General features: G+C 39.5%; 1 protein-coding gene across 1 annotated transcript in view; it reads right to left on the bottom strand.

Moving 5' to 3' along the window:
• The window catches only part of cacna1c (calcium channel, voltage-dependent, L type, alpha 1C subunit), an 890,104-nt gene that overhangs the window by 222,452 nt on the left and 647,164 nt on the right, over window positions 1–20,488 (bottom strand). Inside the window, exons 26-29 of the mRNA XM_043708872.1 lie at window positions 18,432–18,578; window positions 16,005–16,206; window positions 6,994–7,152; window positions 3,274–3,384 (exon numbers count right to left, since the gene is read on the bottom strand). Coding sequence (XP_043564807.1) covers window positions 3,274–3,384; window positions 6,994–7,152; window positions 16,005–16,206; window positions 18,432–18,578 — 619 coding nt within the window. The remainder of the gene's footprint in view (window positions 1–3,273; window positions 3,385–6,993; window positions 7,153–16,004; window positions 16,207–18,431; window positions 18,579–20,488) is intronic.

Below are 20,488 nucleotides of genomic sequence, written 5' to 3'. Positions count from 1 at the left end.
ACTATCCCTAATCAGTCCTTGCCTTTCCAAATACATGTACATTCTGTCCCTCAGGATTCCCTCCAACAATTTGCCCACCACCGACGTCAGGCTCACCGGTCTATAGTTCCCTGACTTGTCCTTACCACCCTTCTTAAACAGTGGCATCATGTTAGCTAACCTCCAGTCTTCCGGCACCTCATCTGTGACTATCGATGATACAAATATCTTAGCAAGAGGCCCAGCAATCACTTCTCTAGCTTCCCACAGAGTTCTCGGTTACACCTGATCAGTTCCTGGGGATTTATCCACCTTTAACCGTTTCAAGACATCCAGCACTTCCTCCTCTGTGATCTGGACATTTTGCATGATGTCACCATCTATTTACCTACAGTCTGTATCTTCCATATTCTTTTCCACAGTAAATACTGATGCAAAATATTCATTTAGTATCTGCCCAATTTTCTGCGGCTCCACACAAAGGCCGCCTTGCTGATCTTTGAGGGGCTCTATTCCCTCCCTAGTTACCTTTTTGTCCTTAACGTATTTGTAAAAACTCTTTGGATTCTCCTTAATTCTATTTGCCAAAGCTATCTCATGTCCCCTTTTTGCCCTCATGATTTCTCTCTTAAGTATTCTCCAACTTCCTTTATACTCTTCTAAGGATTCACTCAATCTCTACTGTCTATATCTTATATATGCTTCCTTCCTTTTCTTAACCAAACCTTCAATTTCTTTGTCATCCAGCATTCCCTATAGTTATCAGTCTTTCCTTTCACCCTAACAGGAATATACTTCCTCTGGATTCTCGTTACCTCATTCCTGAAAACTTCCCAATTTCCAGCCATCACTTTACCTGCAAACATCTGCCCCCAATCAGTTTTTGAAAGTTCTTGCCTTATACCATCAAAATTGGCCTTTCTCCAATTTCGAACTTCAACTTTTAGACTCGGTCTATCCTTTTCCATCATTATTTTAAATCTAATCGAATTATTGCCGCTGGCCCCAAAGTGCTCCCCCACTGACACCTCAGTCACCTGCCCTGCCTTATTTCCCAAGAGTAGGTCAAGTTTTGCACCTTCTCTAACAGGTACATCCACATACTGAATCAGAAAATTGTCTTGTACACACTTAACAAATTCCTCTCCATCTAAACCCTTAACACTATGGCAATTCCAGTCTATGTTTGGAAAGTTAAAATCCCCTACTAACGATCCTATTATTCTTACAGATAGCTGAGATCTCCTTACAAGTTTGTTTCTCAATTAAAGGAGAAATTGTTCAGTGAGAGAAGAAGTTTAGTCAAGTGAAGAAGAGTAATGGTGGACGGGAATTGTTAAGGCCTCTGGTCAAGGAAGAAGCTGAGAGGTGTTGGAGAGGATGAAAGGTACAGATTGAGAGGCCTACCTACTGTGGAACCAGGAGTGTAGTGACATTGTGAACCATAATGTGATGCAAATGAAGGGAAAGAGCCAATTAAGAGAGTAGGATTGGTTGATAGTTCTTGTCTTAAAAGTAAAAGTAAGATTTTCAGCTTGTATTTACATTTTTCAGTCTTCTCTTCTCACTTTATTTCTTAAAGATAGCTTCTTAGGTGTAAGCTTGATTCTGGCATTTGTTTTCAGTTTTAAATAAAAAGGGTAACGACCAGGAAATCCCAAAAATCAACTCACAAATTAAATGAAATGCAATACAGGTGACAGGATGGGTGATATGCACCTGCTACAGCATGTGGAAGCTGCATGACAACAAGGTGATCCAGAACAAACACATCTGTCAAAAGAGCCATAGCTTATGGAACTTCAGATTTGTGTTGAGAAGCTGAAGTCTGAACTGCAAAAATAGTGGCACAGTTGCTCAATGGTTAGCGCTGTTGCCTCACAGCGCCAGTCTCGGGTGACTATCTGTGTGGAGTTTGCACATTCTCCTCGTGTCTGTGTGTGTTTGCTCCGGTTTCTTCCCACAGTTCAAACATGTCTAGGTTAGGTGGATTGGCTCTGCCAAATTGCGCGTAGCTTCCAGGTATGTGCAGACTAAGTGGATTAGTGATGACAATTGCAGGGAGAGGGTAAGGAAGTGGGTCTGGGTGTGGTGCTCTTTGGAGAGGTGGACTCAATGGGTTGAATGATCTGATCCCACACTGTAGGGATTCTGAGATATTGCACCACCCAAGGGAAGGGGAAAATTATAAGATACCTAGCTTCAAGAGGCGGTCACACCTCTTAGGATCAAGTGAAGACTCTGAGACTTGGTAATTCAAATTGGGTCTGTGTTAAGGTCAGGGGGGTGTGACTATAGGTAAGGCAGATATGGTGACCCTAGGGGGTTATGTTTGAGGAGCTTTAGCCTCTGCAATTGTCCAACTCTTATGAGGCTCTTGTAAGCTATATGGATGGGAGTGTGAACTGCAAGGAGGATTAATCATAGCACCATGGCATAGGAGCCATTCAAGTTGTGGAGGAGATAGGAATGTAGTAGTAGTAGTAAATGTTATGTAAAAAAGCAAGAGCGGGTTTCCAACAGGCCGTCAGAGCAGATGGGGTGAGAATAAGTGCCAGAATGTATACAATGTTATTTTTCTAGTAGTATCAGTTGAATCAGGGGTATTCTTCTGAGCCTTGCACCAAACAAATAGGCCTCATTCATCACAACACAACCTAGACTGCAAGGATAAATAATGTATTGCCATATGAAAATTAACACTAGCTCCAGGTTAGAGACTTACTGATTACATGCCAAAGAAATCAGAAGATAAAGTTACTCTCAATGCCCAAAGCTGCCAAGGTTGAGACACTTTGTTTCCCACATCAGTCTCTAGCTCCCTTTACCCACAAGTTAAGTTCAGAGCCACAATGTTTCCTATTAGAGAGTCCATCACTGGAAAAACTAGAGATGGGTTCACTTTTCAAATCAAAGTGACGGAAACACCAATATTAATCACTACTATAATATGTTCTCAGTGGTAATAATTAGAGGGATGAAATAAAATAACCTGGGAATTTTAGAAATATTTATATTAGCAGCTGTTTCAAGTGCAAGTAGCTCCAATGTAAAGGTGGTCAATGTGTAAAACATTGGGGTACAGTGTGTTGAATCAGGTCATTGTATGCTTAGCATCAATAGACAGCAGAATATTATTGTGCGACCAAGCTTCATAATTATGCATTTATATATACCATCTGGTGTTGAATGTAACATTGAGTTTGTCCTAAGAATCATTCATGATTAAGCATTATTATTTGAACTAGATAAGAAAGTCAGCATGCAATTTTGTTGTTTATTTTCAATACTTACTCTGGGCTTGAATGCAATTAACTTCAAAATCATTTCAACTGTGAACAGCCCGGTGAAGAGCATATTAAGGACATCCATGGCTTGACCAAATGTCTGTGATTGGCCATAGTGCTTAGAAAAAAGAAACAAAGAATTAGATAAAAATCCATGATTTCAGGAGGAATTAACATTTCACGACAGCATTACGAGAGCAGTTCATTTTTAAATAAAATCTATTTCATTTGTTTAGAATCTAATTTACACTAAGTTCTACTAATTTTAAAGGAAGAATATTATGCATATAAGTGAATCGCCTTTTTTCAGCAAAGCCACTTTCTATTTGCCATTTCTTACAATTGTGCCATTTTCATTTCTGTTTTGCATACAAAGTAAATGGAAAATAAAAAATAGGCCTGTTTCTGAACAAGTAAATTTAACTTTAAATTGGTAAATAGAGATTTGTATCACATGATTTGACTCCACATATTTTTCAATAAGGCCCTTCTTCAGCAAAAGGCAATAACATTTATCTAAATTAGTAAACATGAGTAAACAGCTAAATAAAACTCTTAAATTTCAAATTACATTTTTAGTCCAGATAGGTTGCTTTTAGTTAATTAAGACTTAGTATGTCATTAAAATTCACACAAAAGCACCAACCCAATATTTTCCTTGCCCCATTTATTGGTAACTGATAACTTTACATGAATTTCAGTGCCAAGTCTAGTGCGATATTAATGGAGCACAACTTATAAGAACAGAGGGTTAAAAAGTTGGCATAAATCATTCGCACTTCAGACCTACTTTGCAATAAAGTGAAATTGGAAAGGGACTTTTGACTAATCATATAAATCAGTCTGTCACTAATCTACAACAGTTTCATTTAGTGGATAAGCTTATCTGGTTGGAGGTTCAACTTTGCTATCCTGTCTTTTGCCAATGTAGGAACATATAGAAAAGCAGAGAAAATCAGACAAAGGCTTCTAGGCTTATACATTTTACTCTGCATCTGTGAACTTCAGAGATTGTGCTCTAATTTCAGTTGGCTGGATGGCTGGCTTATAACACAGAGATGCCAACAACATGGTTCAGTTCCTGCAAAGGCTGAGGTTACCATTAAAGACTCACCTTCTCAACCTCTCCCCTCTCCTGAGGTGTGATTACTCTCAGATTAAATCACCACCAGTCATCTGTCTCTCTGAGAGAGAGTAACCCCATGGTTTGGTAAGACTATGGCCAGTTTACCTTTATGCACACATGACTTATATCAATAACTTGGATGAGCAAAATGAAGGCATGGTAGCTAAGTTTGAAGATGAAACAAAGATGTGTAGGAAATTTTGCTGTGAAAGGGACTTAAAGGGGATGCAAATCGATGTGGACAGGTTACATGAGTAGGAAAGATCTGGAGTATAATGTGGGAAATTGTGAAGTTGTTCATCTTGAACATGTAAAATAAAAACAAACAGTATTACTTCAACAGTGAATGCCTGCAGAATTCCAAAGTGCAGAAGGATCAAAGTGTTCTATTGCTTGAGTCACAAAATGTTTAGAACGCAGATAGAGCAAATAATAAAGAAGGCGAATGGAACTCCATTCCTTATTATGAGAGGAACTGAACATTAAGGAAGTTATGTTTCAGTTATATAGGGCATTGGTGAGACTACGTCTCAAATACTGTGTGCAGCTTTGGTGTCCTTATTTAAGAAATGTTGTAAATAAAGGTGGTTCAATAAAATGGATGGGTTGCCTTATGAAGAAAGGTTAAATAAATTGGGCTTGTTTCCACTAGTATTTAGAAGAATTTGTGGTGAGAAGTTTGAAGTGTATGAGATCCTGAACAGACTTGACAAGGTGGGCGTGGTAGGGGCACTTCCTCTTATGGGTGAGCCTGGAAACTAGGAGGCATTGTTTAAAAATTAGGGGTTGCTCTTTTCGGACAGAAATGAGGGGAAATTTTCTTTCTCTTAGAGGGTTATGAGACTTTGGAATGGCATTAGATATGAAGTCAGTAAATTTCTTTTTTAAAGCAGACCTAGATAGATTCTCGCAAAGTCCTCCAGATTGTGCTGGAGTACAAACCTGCTGTTTTGGTGTTGCCAGATCTGTTCAAAGTCTGTCCCATTTAGCACAGTCACAGTGCCACGCAACACGATGGAGATTACTCTCAATGTGAAAGTGGGACTTTATCTCCACAAGGACTGTGTGGTTTGTCACTCTTACCAATACTGTCATAAACAGATGATTCTGCAGCTGGCAGATTGGTAAGAGTCATAGAGATGTACAGCACGGAAACAACTCGTCCATGCCGACCAGACATCCCAAACCAATCTAGTCCCACCTGCCAGCAGCTGGCCCATATCCCTCCAAACCCTTCTTATTCATTTCCCATATAGATGCCTTTTAAGTGTTGCAAGTGTACCAGCCTCCACCACTTCCTCTGGCAGCTCGTTTCACACACGTACCACCCTTTGGTGAAAAGGTTGTGCCTTAGGTCTCTTTAATATCTTTCCCCTCTCATCCTAAACCTATACCCTCTAGTTCTGGATTCCCCCACCCCAGGGAAGAGACAGATGAGGTCAAGTATGCTTCTTCCTCTTCTTGGTTCCCTCATCGTCTGCCACAGATCCAGTCTAGCAGCTATGTCTTTTAGGACCTGACCAGCTGGATAAGTAGAGCCACTCTTGGTGGTGGACATTGAAATCTCCCACACAGAGTACATTTTGTGCCCTTGCCATCCTCAGTGCTTCCTCTAAGTGTTGTTCAACATGGTGGAGTACCAATTCATCAGCCGAGGGAGCATGGTATGTGGTAATCAGCAAGAGGTTTCCTGACCCACGTTTAACCTGAAGCCATGAGACTTCATGGGATCCGGAGGACTCCCAGGGCAAGTTCCTCCTGACTGTATACCACTGTGCCATCACCTCTGCTGGGTCTGTCCTGCAGGTGAAACTTTATTGGAGAATATTTAATTTTTAAAACAGCATAACTCTGCACTCTATCCCTACACCTCAAATGAGTAGTAAAACCTCAACTGCACTGCTAAAATGGTAAATGACTCACAAAATGAAATGGAGGTGATTTTTATCACCAAATAGGTACATTTCAATATTATGCAATTCTGAGGAAGGGTCAGTCGACCTGAAACGTTAACTCTGATTTCTCTCCAAAGATGCTGCCAGACCTGCTGAGCGTTTCCAGCAATTTCTGTTTTTGTTTCAATATTATGTACCTGGATGTGAGGCATTGCCTGAGAAAAGTATAAAGTTAAAAAATCAGTTAGAAAGAAGTTGAAGTCCACAGCAGAGTACATGCAATTTTTTTTCCTCCATTTTCCCTATGATAGGAAAAGCAGTCAGTCTCCTTTATTGATGTGTACATTTCCTGCCCAATGTTTCCTCTTTGCACTGTATGCAAGAGAAGTTTTATGCATAGGTGCTAAATTATATCCTAACATCTTATAAATAAGTAGCAAATGAGGAACAAGTCAGAATTATTTAGTTGCCAAAAATAATTTAGTTGGAATACAATTGAAAACATGAGTATGTATTTTTCAAAAGTCTGCACAGAGGATTTTTTATTCCATTTGCAGAAAAAAGCGCTAAATTAATACATGTTCTTTTTTCAACTGGAATACTTCTTGGAACCGTTCTCACTCCACTAGTGTTACTTCATCTAAAGTGCAACAGAAATCCAGTTTAATCAAACGTAACTAAATTCCAATTATTCACTTTGTCATACCTGCATAGCCAAGCAGATTGTATTCAGGAGGATCAAGACAAACATCAGGTATTCGAAGTAGGTGGAATTTACCACATACCACACTTTATACTGGTAAGTATTCTTCGGGATATACCGCCGAAGAGGCCGAGCCTTCAAGGCATATTCAACACACTGACGCTGTGAATGGCAGGAAAAAAATGGCACTTTATGTTACAACAAATATTATATCATATGCTATAAAAAGTGTCTATGACACCTATTAACATTGCATAAGCTTATTTTCTGTCAAACATTTTAGTCCAGTTTGAAAAAACTAATATTTTGAGATCTGAAAATGTATTGCTGGAAAAGCGCAGCAATTCAGGCAGCATCCAGGGAACAGGAGAATTGACGTTTCGGGCATAAGCCCTTCTTCAGGAATGAGAGGGATGAACTCGGGTTTCACCAGTTTCCTCATTTCCCCTCTCCCCAGCCTGTCTCAGTCAAATCCATCAAATTCAGCACCGCCTTCCTAACCTGCAATCTTCTTCCCGACCTCTCCGCCCCCACCCCAGTCTGACCTATCACCCTCACCTTGACCTCTTTCCACCTATCACATTTCTGACGCCCCTCCCCCAAGTCCCTCCTCCCTACCTTTTATCTTAGCTTGCTGGACAAACTTTCCTCATTCCTGAAGAAGGGCTTATGCCCGAAACGTCAATTCTCCTGTTTCCTGGATGCTGCCTGAACTGCTGCACTTTTCCAGCAATACATTTTCAGCTCTGCAGACCTCACTTTCTCCCCTAATATTTTGAGATAACAAACAAATTATTAAGCAGCACTAGCTTTGAACTTTACATTTTCTATTTTATGTTAGTTTCAGATGGCATAAAACTAGGAGTCTATTTTAGTTTCAACTAAACCTCAAAAGGTATACTGTTTAAAAATCAGGTTGCAGATTCAAGTTGTGACTTTTATTTTTGTAAATTTGCATCAGAATCATTGACCCATCAAGATTTACAACACATATAGAGGTCACGTATACACATAATTAAAGAATACTATTGGACAGAACATGACCTTTGTCCCGACTGTTCTCCTGGTGTTTATGCTGTACAGTAGCCTCTTTACCAGCCTACTTCATCTGGCACCATCTACAAAATTTTTTATCCCTTTCTCCATTATGTAATTATCTAGTTTTCCTTTAAAGGTATATTTGCTATTCACTTTAAATTATTCCATCATAAAATGAATTAAGTTTAATCTTAAATGTTGTCATCTAGTTTTGAGTCCACATAAAGGAATTGACTGTTACATCTAATATATCAAACTCCTTAATGATTCCTTAATTATAATTAATCTGATGGTCATAATCTTTTAGTTCTCATATTGCCCTTGGGATTCCTGTTATACATTCTTCAGTCCCTCTATATCTCTCTTGAAATATGTGGATGAGAATTCTTTGTTATCTTTATCCCATGAATAAATGTATCATCAGCACAGACAGCACTTACTGTCAAAGTGAGCCATTTTCTTAAACGGCTGCAATTGTCGTGGTGTAGGTATATTGCTATAGGGATGAAGTTCCAGGACTTTTACTCAGTGACAGTGAAAGAAAGGTGATACATATTCTAAATCAGGATGGTCCATGACTCAGAGAAAACATTGCAAATGGTGGCTTCCCCATGTTCCTACTACTCTTCTTCTTCAGGGGAAGAATTCACAAGTTTGGAAGATATTATCGAGGGAGGGGTCACATCTTGCTTCAGTGCAACTGTGGCTAGTATACAATGATGTCACTGTATGCCCAAAGTGAAAGAGTGAATGGTTAAAATGGTGGCTGGGGTGCTAATTAAACAGCTTTCTTTATCCTGGACAGTATTGCGTTTTATGAATAATGGTGGAGTGGCACTGATCTATATTATTCCATTACACTCCTAATGTGTGCCTTGTCAATCGTGGACAGAGCTTGGAAATCAGGAGATGAATTACATGCCACTGAATCTTCAGCCTCTGTCCTGATGTAACTGAAATATTTACATGGCTGATCTAGTCAATGGTCTCATTTTGGTCTGGTAATTTTTAGGAAAGAACTGATGAGTTAGCATATTTGCAAAATGTTAACTTAGCTGTAACTGAAAATGGTGAGAAGAAACTAAGAAGAGACAACTAAACTGACTATGCAAAACCAAGTTCTACGTGGTCACAGAGAGACATGCACAATCATGTAATGGTTTTTTATCCAGGAGATAACAAAGGCCTTGACAAATTATTGTGAGAATGTAAATTGGACATTGATCAGAACAAAAGCTGGGAAGCACAAATGGCAGACAAGCTCTCTCTGGACTGCCAATGCCTTATGTGAAAGAAAACTTACTGTGTAAGTTTTGTAACAGTAGACGTCTTAGCTTGCCACCTAAGCATGATTCAAAAGAGGGAAAGTGTCTAGCTAAAGGAAGATTACATCTTAAACTGGCCAGGAAGAAACAGGACTCCGTGGCAATGAGGTAGTATCCATAACTTTGGGGCTATGAGGCCCAAGATCAAGTCCTAAGGGTTGTGTAATAACATCTCTGAACAGGTTGATTAAAAAAGACACTCTAGGAAGAAACAATGTTTCAGACAGACAATGAAGAAGGGAGAGAGAGAGAGAGAGTATTACATCTGGTCTGCTGGAGAAATTATCTGGCTAAAAATGCCATGCCAAGTCAGGAATCTTCTCTCACTTCTCTCTAGCAATATCTGCTGTTCTGAGATCTACTTCTATGAGAAAACACAAAGTATTTAATTACAGAGACCAGAGCAACTGGTAGATCTGACATAAGTTAACCTTTTTCTTTGAAGAGCAGCTAGGCCAGGACATCATGAGAGGAGGTTGGCAGCGAGAGTTCCGGCTGGTAAAGGAGTGCGAGTGGTGACCATGGAGTGAGCAGAGAGGCAGACCTAAACAACTTCTGGTGAGAGGGAGAGCGAGCTCTCAGTGTGATCCCAAAGTGACTGCCTGTATTTGATTGGCTGTTTTAGGGGTGACTATAACTCATTAGTTTTCTTTCTCTAATCAAATAACCTGTTGAAATTACTATACTTATTAGTTAACTGTTAGTGTGTGTTTGTGAGAATTAGATTTAGCTTTTTTTAAATGGGTAATTGTTTGGGTTCATTAAAGAGGTGGTAGGCCAGTTCCTTCAAGCTGTAGGCTCCATCTGTGCAACATGTGTGCAGGAGGCGGCATCAATACTTTCAATTCAAATGCCGAGTTATGGAACTTAAGCGAGGTCTGGAGGTAGTGAGGAGCATGCAGGAGGATGAGAGTTACGTGGATAACATGTACAAGGCAGTGGTCACCCCACAGTGTAAAAAGGTGCAGGAGGACAGAGAATGGATGACCGTCAATGCAAGCATAAGGTGAAGCAGGTAATGCACAAGTCCTTTAAGGCCATCCCAATAGCTAACGTGTACTTTGTGGTAAGATCTGGCCTCGGCAATAATGCCTCAGGGACTTGCAGCCAAAGCAAAATCTGCAGCACCACAGAATGCCCAGCTGCACAGTGTGGGGGGTGAAAAAGGCAGTTAGGGATGTAGTCGTTCAGACTCAATTGTTAGCGGAACAGAGAGTGCTTCTGCAGCTGCTCTAGTGACAACAGGTGCTTACTTGGTACAAGGCTCCAACGTGTTATTGAGCAGCTACTGGTAATTTTGACAGGGTGGTGTTGGGGGTCAGACAACACCAAGCAGTGGCCATGGAATATGTTGGTACCAATGGCATAAGTAAGAAGAGGGATCAGGTCCAGAAGGCTGAATATAGGGAGTTAGGGGCCATATTGAAGGCAAGGACCGGATTGCTACCTGTGCCATGTGCTAGTGATGCTGAGAATTATCAGATTTGGCAGTTCAATACATGACTGAAGGAGTGAAAGGAGGGAAGGTTTAGATTTCTGAATAATTGGGATCATTTCTGGGAAGATGGGACCTATTCAAGAGGGATGGTCTTCACCCAAACAGTGGTAGGAGCAATATTTTTACAGGTGGTTTTGCTAGCACCGTTGGGTGGACTTTAAACTAGCTAGGCAGGGGGATGGGAACCTAAGGAGAGGCTCTGAGTTAGCAGAGTGGACAAGGGCTGAAGGAAAAAGAGTAACTAAAAAGCAAGAAGCAGCTGTGCAGTGAAGCACTCAGACAAGTGGAAACCAGACAGACAGAAAAAGTGAGAATGTTTAAAAACAAAGGTTCTTCTGGTGGAGGTGTTAAGAATCAAAAAGGTATAAAAACTCGCATAGAGGCACTTTACCTGAACGTTCGGAGCATTTAAAACAAGGTAAATGACTTGACAGCACAAATCATTGTGATTTAGGGGCCATTACAGAGACACAGCTGCAGGGTGGTCACAACTGGGAGTTAAATATCCGTGGGTATCAGATTATTTGGAAGAATAGACTGGAAGGAAAGGGAGATGGTGTCACTCTGATATTAAAGGATGACATCAGTGCTGTAATAAGAGATGATATAGATTTTATGGAGAAAAATGTTGAATCAATGTGGGTGGAATTTGGAAAGGGGAAAAAGTCACCAATAATTGTAGTCTATTGGCCTCCAAATAATAACATCATGATTGGACAGGCAATAAACAAAGAAATAACTAATGCAAGTAAAAATGGTACAGCAATTATCATGGGGGGTTTTAATCTATACATCGATTGGTCAAACCAAGTTGGTCAAGGCATCCTTGAGAGGCGTTCAAAGAATGTATCCGCAATATTTTCATCAAACAGTATGCAATGGAACCTAAAAGAGAGCAAGCTATCCTAGATCAGGTCCTGTGTAATGAGACACAAATAATTCATGATTTCATAGCTAGCTGAAGTGGGCATTGACACTGACATGGGGCACGCTGACATGGGGCACACAAACACAAGATGACCGCTGAACCATAAGTTGGTCACTTAGCACACAAGATGGCTGCTGAGCCATTACACAGAAAAGTACAGCGAAGCATACACAGATATTGCCTGAGGTCAACAGGATACTAGCACAATAGACACAGAGCATAGATAATTAGTTTAAGGCCGGTGGGGGAGAGAATACACATCAGTAATGTCTCATGCCTGCTGAAGTGTCTGAGTCCAACCACCACCTTCAATGGAAATGTTCACTACCTGAGACTCCTTGTATACAAGTGTTAATACCTTAGATTTGCAGTAATTTGCAGGAAGAACGATCATGACCAATTACTACATCAATAGACTTCTGTAATGTTTTCAGTAAACAAACCATGTTGCACAAAGACTCGATAGCTGGACCATTATACCATGAAATTTATAAAATATTGTGACATGTGCTCCGAGAGTAAGAGAAGGCTCGCAGCTGACAGCTGTGCTGTCGGATGTTTTTCTCTCTCTCCCCAGAGCTCTGGTTTTTTTATACAATAAACTCTGTCATTGAATCCCGATTCTGATTCCAAGACTGGTGATTTTCCCCACAACATAGTGATCCTCTCAGAAGGAGTAATCATAGTATGGTTGAATTTAAAATACAGACAGAACATGAGAATGTAAAATCCAATACCAGTGTGTTGTGCCTAAACAAAGGAGACTATATTGGGCTGAAGGAGGAGTTGCTTTAGGTAGACTGGGAGCAAAGACTATATGGTGGGACAATTAAAGAACAATGGTGGAGTTCAAAGCAATTTTTCACAGTGGTCAGCAACAGGAAACACCAGTGAAAAGGAAGAACGATATAGGGAAAGGGATAATCAGCCATGGATAACAGGAAATAAAGGAGGGTGTCAAATTGAAAGCTAATGCATACAAAGTAGCAAAGCTTATGGGGAAACTACGGGATTGGGACATCTTTAAAGGTCAACAGGAATCCATGAAAAAAGCTATAAAGAGAGGTAAGATATATTTTGAGAGGAAACTAGCTCAGAAGACAAAAATGGACAGCAAATATTTCCACAAATATATAAAAACGAAAAAGAGTGGCAAAGGTAGGGGCAGTACAATGGCTCAGCTGTCTCATAGTGCCAAGGATCTTGGTTGAATTCCAGCCTTGGGCAAATGACTGTGTGGAGTTTGCACATTCTCCCCATGTTTATGTGGGCTTCCTCCCACAGTCTGAAGATGTGCAGGTCAGGTGGATTGGCTATGCTAAGTTGCCACAGTGTCCAGACATGTGCAGGCCAGGTGGATTAGCCATGATAAAATGCAGGTTTACAGGGATAGGGTGAGGGGGATAGAGTCTGGGTGGGATGCTTTTTGGAGGCATGTTGTGGACCTGATTGGTTAAATGGCCTGCTTCCACAATGTGAGGATTCTTTGATTCTCCGAAATATTGGTCCTTTAGAGGATGAGAAGGGGGATTTAATAATGGGAGATAAGGAAATGGTTGAGGCTTTGAACAGGAATCTTGTGTTGGTCTTTACAGTTGAAGACACAAACAACATACCAATAATTGATGATAAGGAGGCTATGGCAAGTGAGGATATAGAAATGATCACTATCATTGAAGAGGTAGTGTTGGGCAGGCTAAGGGGTTGAAAGGTAGACAAGTCTTTTGGACCTGATGGAATGAACCTCAAGGTATTTTGGATGCTTTGGAGGGGATGCAGAGGAGGTTCATCAGGATGTTGCCTGGTATGGAGGGTGCTAGCTTTGAAGAGAGGTTGAGTAGATTAGGATTATTTTCATTAGAAAGACAGAGGTTGAGGGGGGACCTGATTGAGGTCTACAAAATTATGAGAGGTATTGACAGGATGGATAGCAAGAAGCTTTTTCCCCAGAGTGGGGGACTCAATTACTAAGGGTCACGAGTTTAAAGTGAGAGGGGAAATGCATGGAAAGTTCTTTATGCAGAGGGTGGTGGGCACCTGGAACGCATAGAAGTGGTACAGATGGGCATGATAGCATAATTTAAGATGTATCTACACAGATATATGAATGGGCAGGGAGCAGAGGGATACAGATCCATAGAAATTAGGCGACAAGTTTAGATAGAGAATCTGGATTGGCTTGGAGGGCCAAAGGGCCTGTTCCAGTGCTGTAGTTTTCTTTGTTCTTTGTACTAAAAGACGTGGTGGGAAAGAGCAGGCGCCCTTGTGGTAATTTACTAAAAATCATTGGATTTTGGGACAGCTCTGGCAGATTGGAAAACAGCAAATGTGCCACCACTATTTTAAAAAGGTAGATAAAAGGCAGGTAACTATAGGCCTGTTAGCTGAACGTTTGTGTGGGGAAAATGCTTGAATCAACCGTCCCAAAGGGTGGATGCAGCATGGGTTCATGGAAGGCAGGTCATGCTTAACTAATTTACTTGAATTCTTTGAGGACATTATAAGCATGGTAGACAATGGAGAATTGGTGATCGTGGTGTATATTGGATTTCCAAATTGGCATTTGACAAAGTGCCGCACAAAAGGCTACTGCAAAAGATAAAGGTGCATGGTGTTATGGGTAATGTATTAGCAAGGATAGAGAATTGGTGAACTAACAAAGAAAGGAGTGGGGAAAAATGGGTGTTTTTTCTGATTGGAGATCAATGGTTAGTAATGTGCCTTGGGGATTAGTGTTGGGACGCAATGATCTACAATTTACATAGGTGATTTGGAATTGGGGACTAAGTGTAGTGTGTCAAAATTCGCAGATGACACTAACATGAGTGGTAGAGCAAAGAGCGCAGAGGACACTGAAAGTCTGTAAATGGATATACAGTAGATAAGTTAAGTGAATAGGCAAGGACCTAGCAGATGGAGTACAATGTTGGTAAATGTGAGGTCCATCTATTTTGGCAGGAATACCAGCAAAATAGATTATAGTTTAAATGGTGAAAAATTGTAGCTTGCTGCTGTGCAGAGGGACTTGGGTGTTCTTTTACGTGAATTACAAAAAGTTGGTTTTCAGATGCAGCAGGTAATTAAGAAGGAAAATGGAATATTGTCCTTCATTGTTAGAGAAATGGAGTTTAAAAACAGGAAGGTTATGCTGCAGCTGTATAGGTTGCTGGTGAGGTCATATCTGGAGTAATATGTACAGTTTTGTCTCCGTACTTGAGAAAGGATGTACTGGCACTGGAAGGTATGCAGACAGGTTTCACTAGATTGATGTCGGAGTTGAAAGGGTTGGTTTTGAGGAAAAATTGAGTAGACTGGGACTATAATTGGAATTTAGAAGAATCAAGGAGATCTTATATAAACTTATAATGTTATGAAGGGAATAGATAAGATGGAAGCAGGAAGGTTGTTTCCACTTGTTGGTGAAACTAGAACAAGGGCCATGGCCTCAAAATAAAACGAAGCAGATTTATGACTGGGTTGAGGAGGACCTTTATCTCCCAAAGAGTTGTGAATGTGTGAAATTCCATGCCCAGTGAAGCAGTTAAGGCTACTTCATTGAATGTTTTTAAGGCAAAGATAGATAGATTTTTGAACTGTAAAATAATTAAGGGTTACAGTGAGTGGGCAGGTAACTGGAGCTAAGTCCATGAAAAGATCAGCTGTGATCTTGCAGGCTCGAGTGGCCAGATGGCGTACTCCTATTTCTATTGCTCTTATTATTCTTATGTATGTACTGATTTTTATTAGAACAGTCAAAAGTATTCCTACTCCCTGTGCTTTCTCCTCCAATGGAGTAGATCAGTGAAAGGAAACTAGGAGTGGGTAGAATGAGTTTAGTTAGTGGCCAAATTAATGTGGGTTATCCTGTTTTCCACCAAGTAGCAATTCAATTTGATTTTGTTTCAGAGAAGAGGATCATCACTATTTAATATTGCGGTCAGATGCTATAACTTCTGAGCAATGAATCACTTCCAACTTGTGCTTTTGCCAATTTGGAGCGCTTAATATTTTAGAAATCATTACCTACTACTAATGTCTATTTGCATGAAAAACACCTTTACCGAAAATAACTAAAATGTGATAAATGAAATATTATTCTTCATTTTATGCCACACATTATACAAGGATTTTAGTAATATATCTTTTGAGGTACAATCACATAACATTATTCAAAAGATATAAATAATGCCAGCACATAAATTGAATATTAAAACTTCTTTTTCACCTGATTTTTATCCAGTTCACAGTTTTTGTATTCCTGTTCCCCCTGCTCCTGAAATGTGACGATGACAAAACCTACAAAAATATTCATCATGAAGAAAGCAATAACGATGATATAGATGATGAAGAAGATTGATATCTCCACTCTGTAGTTGTAAATTGGACCTGCATCCTCTGTATGAGAATCGATGGCTCGATAAAGCAACCTGCAAACATAAGACGAAGAAATGTATCGTTGTTTATTCATATATAAAGCATATATAATTTATTCTGAGAGGTAATGTTTTTGTATCCATTTTAATTTCTTCCAATGCTTTTGGATTCCTCCCCTTACATCTGATTTCATTGTACTGTTTGTTTCAGCTAAGATGTTGGAAAATGTAGAATATAAATATCTTCATAAGGACTTTTAACTCCCTACCTTCAGCTAAGTACTTCATATGAAACTTGAAGACAGAACCTATTGATTAATCTAGAAGGATCAAATTGATGGATATTATTCTATGACTGAATGATGACTATAGCACCATTCACAGTTTTGAATCTAGGTGTTTAGTTTAAATTGAGACTATGCCATTAAATAAGCAACATCCAGTAAATTACAATTGCAAACTATGGAGTTTTTTTTAGAATTAAGTTTTCTAATGGCATGAAATGGCAAGAAAGAAACTTATAATTTGAGCATTGTGCTACTGTCCCTTACACTAGTTCACATCTCCAGAACAAGGTCTTGTTCTCAACAGAAAGAAACCAACATTTTCCTACATGGAGGGAAAAAGAAAATCAGATGGTCAGTCATTATTTCATGGCCTGTTCAACAGGGGAAGTGATAGAAGCTTGATAAGAAATTGCCATTTTAGCGTGAGCAGAAAATAAAAATAAAATAATTTTTTAAAAAAAGCAATGCAACTGTAGTAAGCCAATTTTAAGGGCATTTAAATGGCCATTGGATAAACATAGGGATGAAAATGGAAGAGAGTGGGATAGATGGGTTTCAGATTGGTTCCACAGGTCAGCATAACATCATGGGCCGAAGGGTCTGAACTGCGCTGTAATATGTTCTGTGTAGTTACTATTAACACAATTATATTGTCATTAATGAAATTACCTACCACTTCATATTCTGTTATTTTCTTCTTTTCTAATTTAAGCCAGTTTAATATTCAAAGTGCTTGGTTGGGGCTGATTCGCTATTGTGTTTTTCAAGATAAAAAGATTTACATTTTATATTGAAATATGATTTCTTTAATGTTTAAACAATAATATCCTTCTTTGAACTAGACAGTAATTTTTTTATTTGCTTGTGGGACATGGGCATCACTGGCTCACCAGCATTTATTGCCGCCCCTACTTGACCTTGAAGTTTCCCTTGACAGAATACAGAAAAAGAGAGCTTACAGCTGACACAGAACTAAATACCACAAAGTTGAGAAGAGAGTAGGATGTGAAAGAGTGAACTCAAAACAGCAAGCAAAGATAGAGCATGAAAGAATCTTGGCTGGTAAAATCAAAGTGAACTGAAAATTATAGAGCATTACAAAATGGTTTTGAGATGCAATGTTGCATTTCCTAATCAGAGTTGGCCTTTGTGAAGTGGCTATGGAGACCATGAAGTACTCAACATTCCAGAGTTTCTTCTTCAACATCATTTCTGAGGGGATTTCCAAAAAAACTATTAGCTTCTATTGTATTTACTATCTATTGGTACAATATCTTCTGCAGTTGTGCCTCTCATGCTCACAAGTGGTTTGGTTTTAATTTTAAATTTTGAAGTTTGAAGTTTAAAATTTAAGTTTCCACCAATTTGCCTCCAAATGTCCTTTCAAGAAATAGAAATAACATACTAATGTTGGAACCAAAACCTGGATGGCCTTGTAATACTCTCTTATGATAACTTCACATTGCACCAAAATTGCCATTTAGTCTAGAATTTGGGACCTAAAGCAGGTCCCTATCTTATATTGGGAATTTTACAAGTCAAAACAAGTGGCAGTACCTCTGTCAACCTCAAAGGGGATTGAAATACTGAGTGGTCAGTTCAACAGGAATTCCAAAGTAGAAGATAAAAGAAGTTATCCTTACTACAAGTAGGACTGATGGGGGTCACTTTGAGTTTCATTCATGACAGAATCCAGAGTATATTGCTTACATCCATCAATGAGAAGAAAAACACTGTTGTGTGCCACTCAGATTAGGTTGAAAATAATCGTAAACAATATAGGTTTTGTTGGCAACCATATTACAAAAAACTGATTTTATGTTTAAAATATTTATGAGGTACCTTGGAATGATTTAGATATTAGTACTTTGTTTATTTTTGCAATTTATAAATTCCATGACAGGTGCTTTAAAGATTAAATAGCAACCATTTAGGTCAAATTATTGCTTGATTCAGTACATGATAATACATATTGACATTTTTTCTACTTACTGTGGCCATCCTTCAAAGGTTGAGACAGTGAATAGAGCCATCATTGCAGAGGGGACATCATCAAAGTTGAATTCACTATTCTCCCATTTTCGATCTCTTATCATTGGCTGATTTACATCTCCATCTTTGTACAAAATATACTGCCCTCTATTAATAGGAAATAAATATTTATTGGCTAGCCAAGTTACATTTTAGCTCCCAAAATATATTAGTATTTTCATTTGTGATCAGTATTTTAGTTTCACTCTTCTCTACTACCTTTTGTGCTAAGTAGGAGGGCAGACATTAAGGATGCGCTGAGACCATTTTTGAGCCAGCTACTCAGAGGGACACAAGAATAGCTTCAAGTAACTCATTTAAGCAAATTCTTTAATAACAGTATTTAAAAACATTCCCATCTGCAGTTGTGTAGTGATATGTATGAAACAATAGGAAGGGAATAAATAAAAAATTGCATATTATGAACATACGGATTAGGAGCAGAAATAGGTCATTCAGCACTTTTACGACATTTTAAGTCATTCAATGAAATAATTGCTGATTGTTTTATGAATGCAACGTTCCCATTTTCCTCATTAACCTTTAATTCCCTTGTCTCATAAGAATCAATCTATGCGTGTCTGAAAAATAGTCGAACAGTGCTGGAAAAGCACAGCCAATCAGGCACCATCCGAGGAGCAGGAGAGTCGACGTTTCAGGTATAAGCCCTTTACCAGGCATGAGGCTTGTGGGCCGAGGACTGAGAAATAAATGGGAGGGGGTGGGGCTGGGGGAAAGGTAGCTAGGATTGCGATAGCTCGATGAAGGTGGGGGTCAATGTGGATTTCACCAGTTTCCCCATTTCCCCTCCCCCAACACATTATCCCAGTCCCAACCTTCCAACTCGGCACCACCCTCTTGAACAGTCCTACCTGTCCATCTTCTTTACCACCTATCTGCTCTACCCTCCTTTCCGACCTATCACTTTCACGCTCACCTTCATCTAGCTATTGCATTCCTGGCTACCTTCCCCCTCCCCTTCCCATTTATCTCTCAGCCCTCTTGGCCCACAAGCCTCATTCCTGGTGAAGGGCTTATGCCTGAAACATCAATTCTCCTGCTCCTCGTACGCTGCCTGATCGGCTGTGCTTTTCCAGCACTACACTCTTTGACTCTGATCTCCAGCATCTGCAGTTCTTCACTTTTTCCTATCTTAAAAATAGTCAAATGCTCTGCCTCAGCAGCCTTTGTAGCAGCAAGTTCCAAAGTTGCACAACCCTCGGAGAGGAAAACGTTCCCTCACCTCAATCCCAATTGGTCAACTCTGAATCTTAAATCATTGTTTCATAGTTCTGAACATATGCCAAAGAGGAAACATCCTTTCCAGTTCACCTTTGCAAGATGGTTCAGATTCATATAAAAATCAAAGTGCTTGTCACTTTTTAAAATTTCAGCAAAAACATGACCAGCCTGTTTAATTTTTCCTTATAAGACAACCCATTCATCTTGTAAAGCTCCTGTGAATTGACTCCAATGCATTTGCTTCCTTCCTGAAATAGGCAGACAAAACTGTTTGCAGTATTCAAGATGAGATCTCATCAATGCTGTGTCAGTGAAGCATAATCTCCTTACATTTATGTCCAATTCCCCTCTTAAGAATAGCATTTTCTTATCCTTCTTAATTACTTGCTGTACCTACATATGAACATTTGTAACCCATGCATTAGAACTCCTACATCCCTCTATATCTCAGCATACTGCAATTATTCTGTGTAATGGATATTTCTTAAAAATTCCGACAGGGTCAGTTATCTCAGTCATCCTCCCTCTCAAACAAACAGGCATAAAGAACCTCAAATTTGTTGGTTTGGGTGAATCTGTGCAAGAAATCTGGCACCAAAGATGCAACAGAGACTACAATTGGCCAGAACCAAATCAAAACCATATGCAGCATATATGCAGAAATAACTGGAGATTTGTGTAAACATGCACACATAAATAAGGCTTGCAGCAAAACAGACCAGGATTAAGATTCAGAGTGGGCAAGCCTTTAACAAGGTATCTATGTTGTGAGTTTG

The sequence above is a fragment of the Chiloscyllium plagiosum genome, chromosome 19 (assembly GCF_004010195.1).
Source record: "Chiloscyllium plagiosum isolate BGI_BamShark_2017 chromosome 19, ASM401019v2, whole genome shotgun sequence".
NCBI classification, from domain to species: Eukaryota; Metazoa; Chordata; class Chondrichthyes; order Orectolobiformes; family Hemiscylliidae; genus Chiloscyllium; species Chiloscyllium plagiosum.
This window is presented reverse-complemented; position numbering and strand designations above follow the sequence as displayed.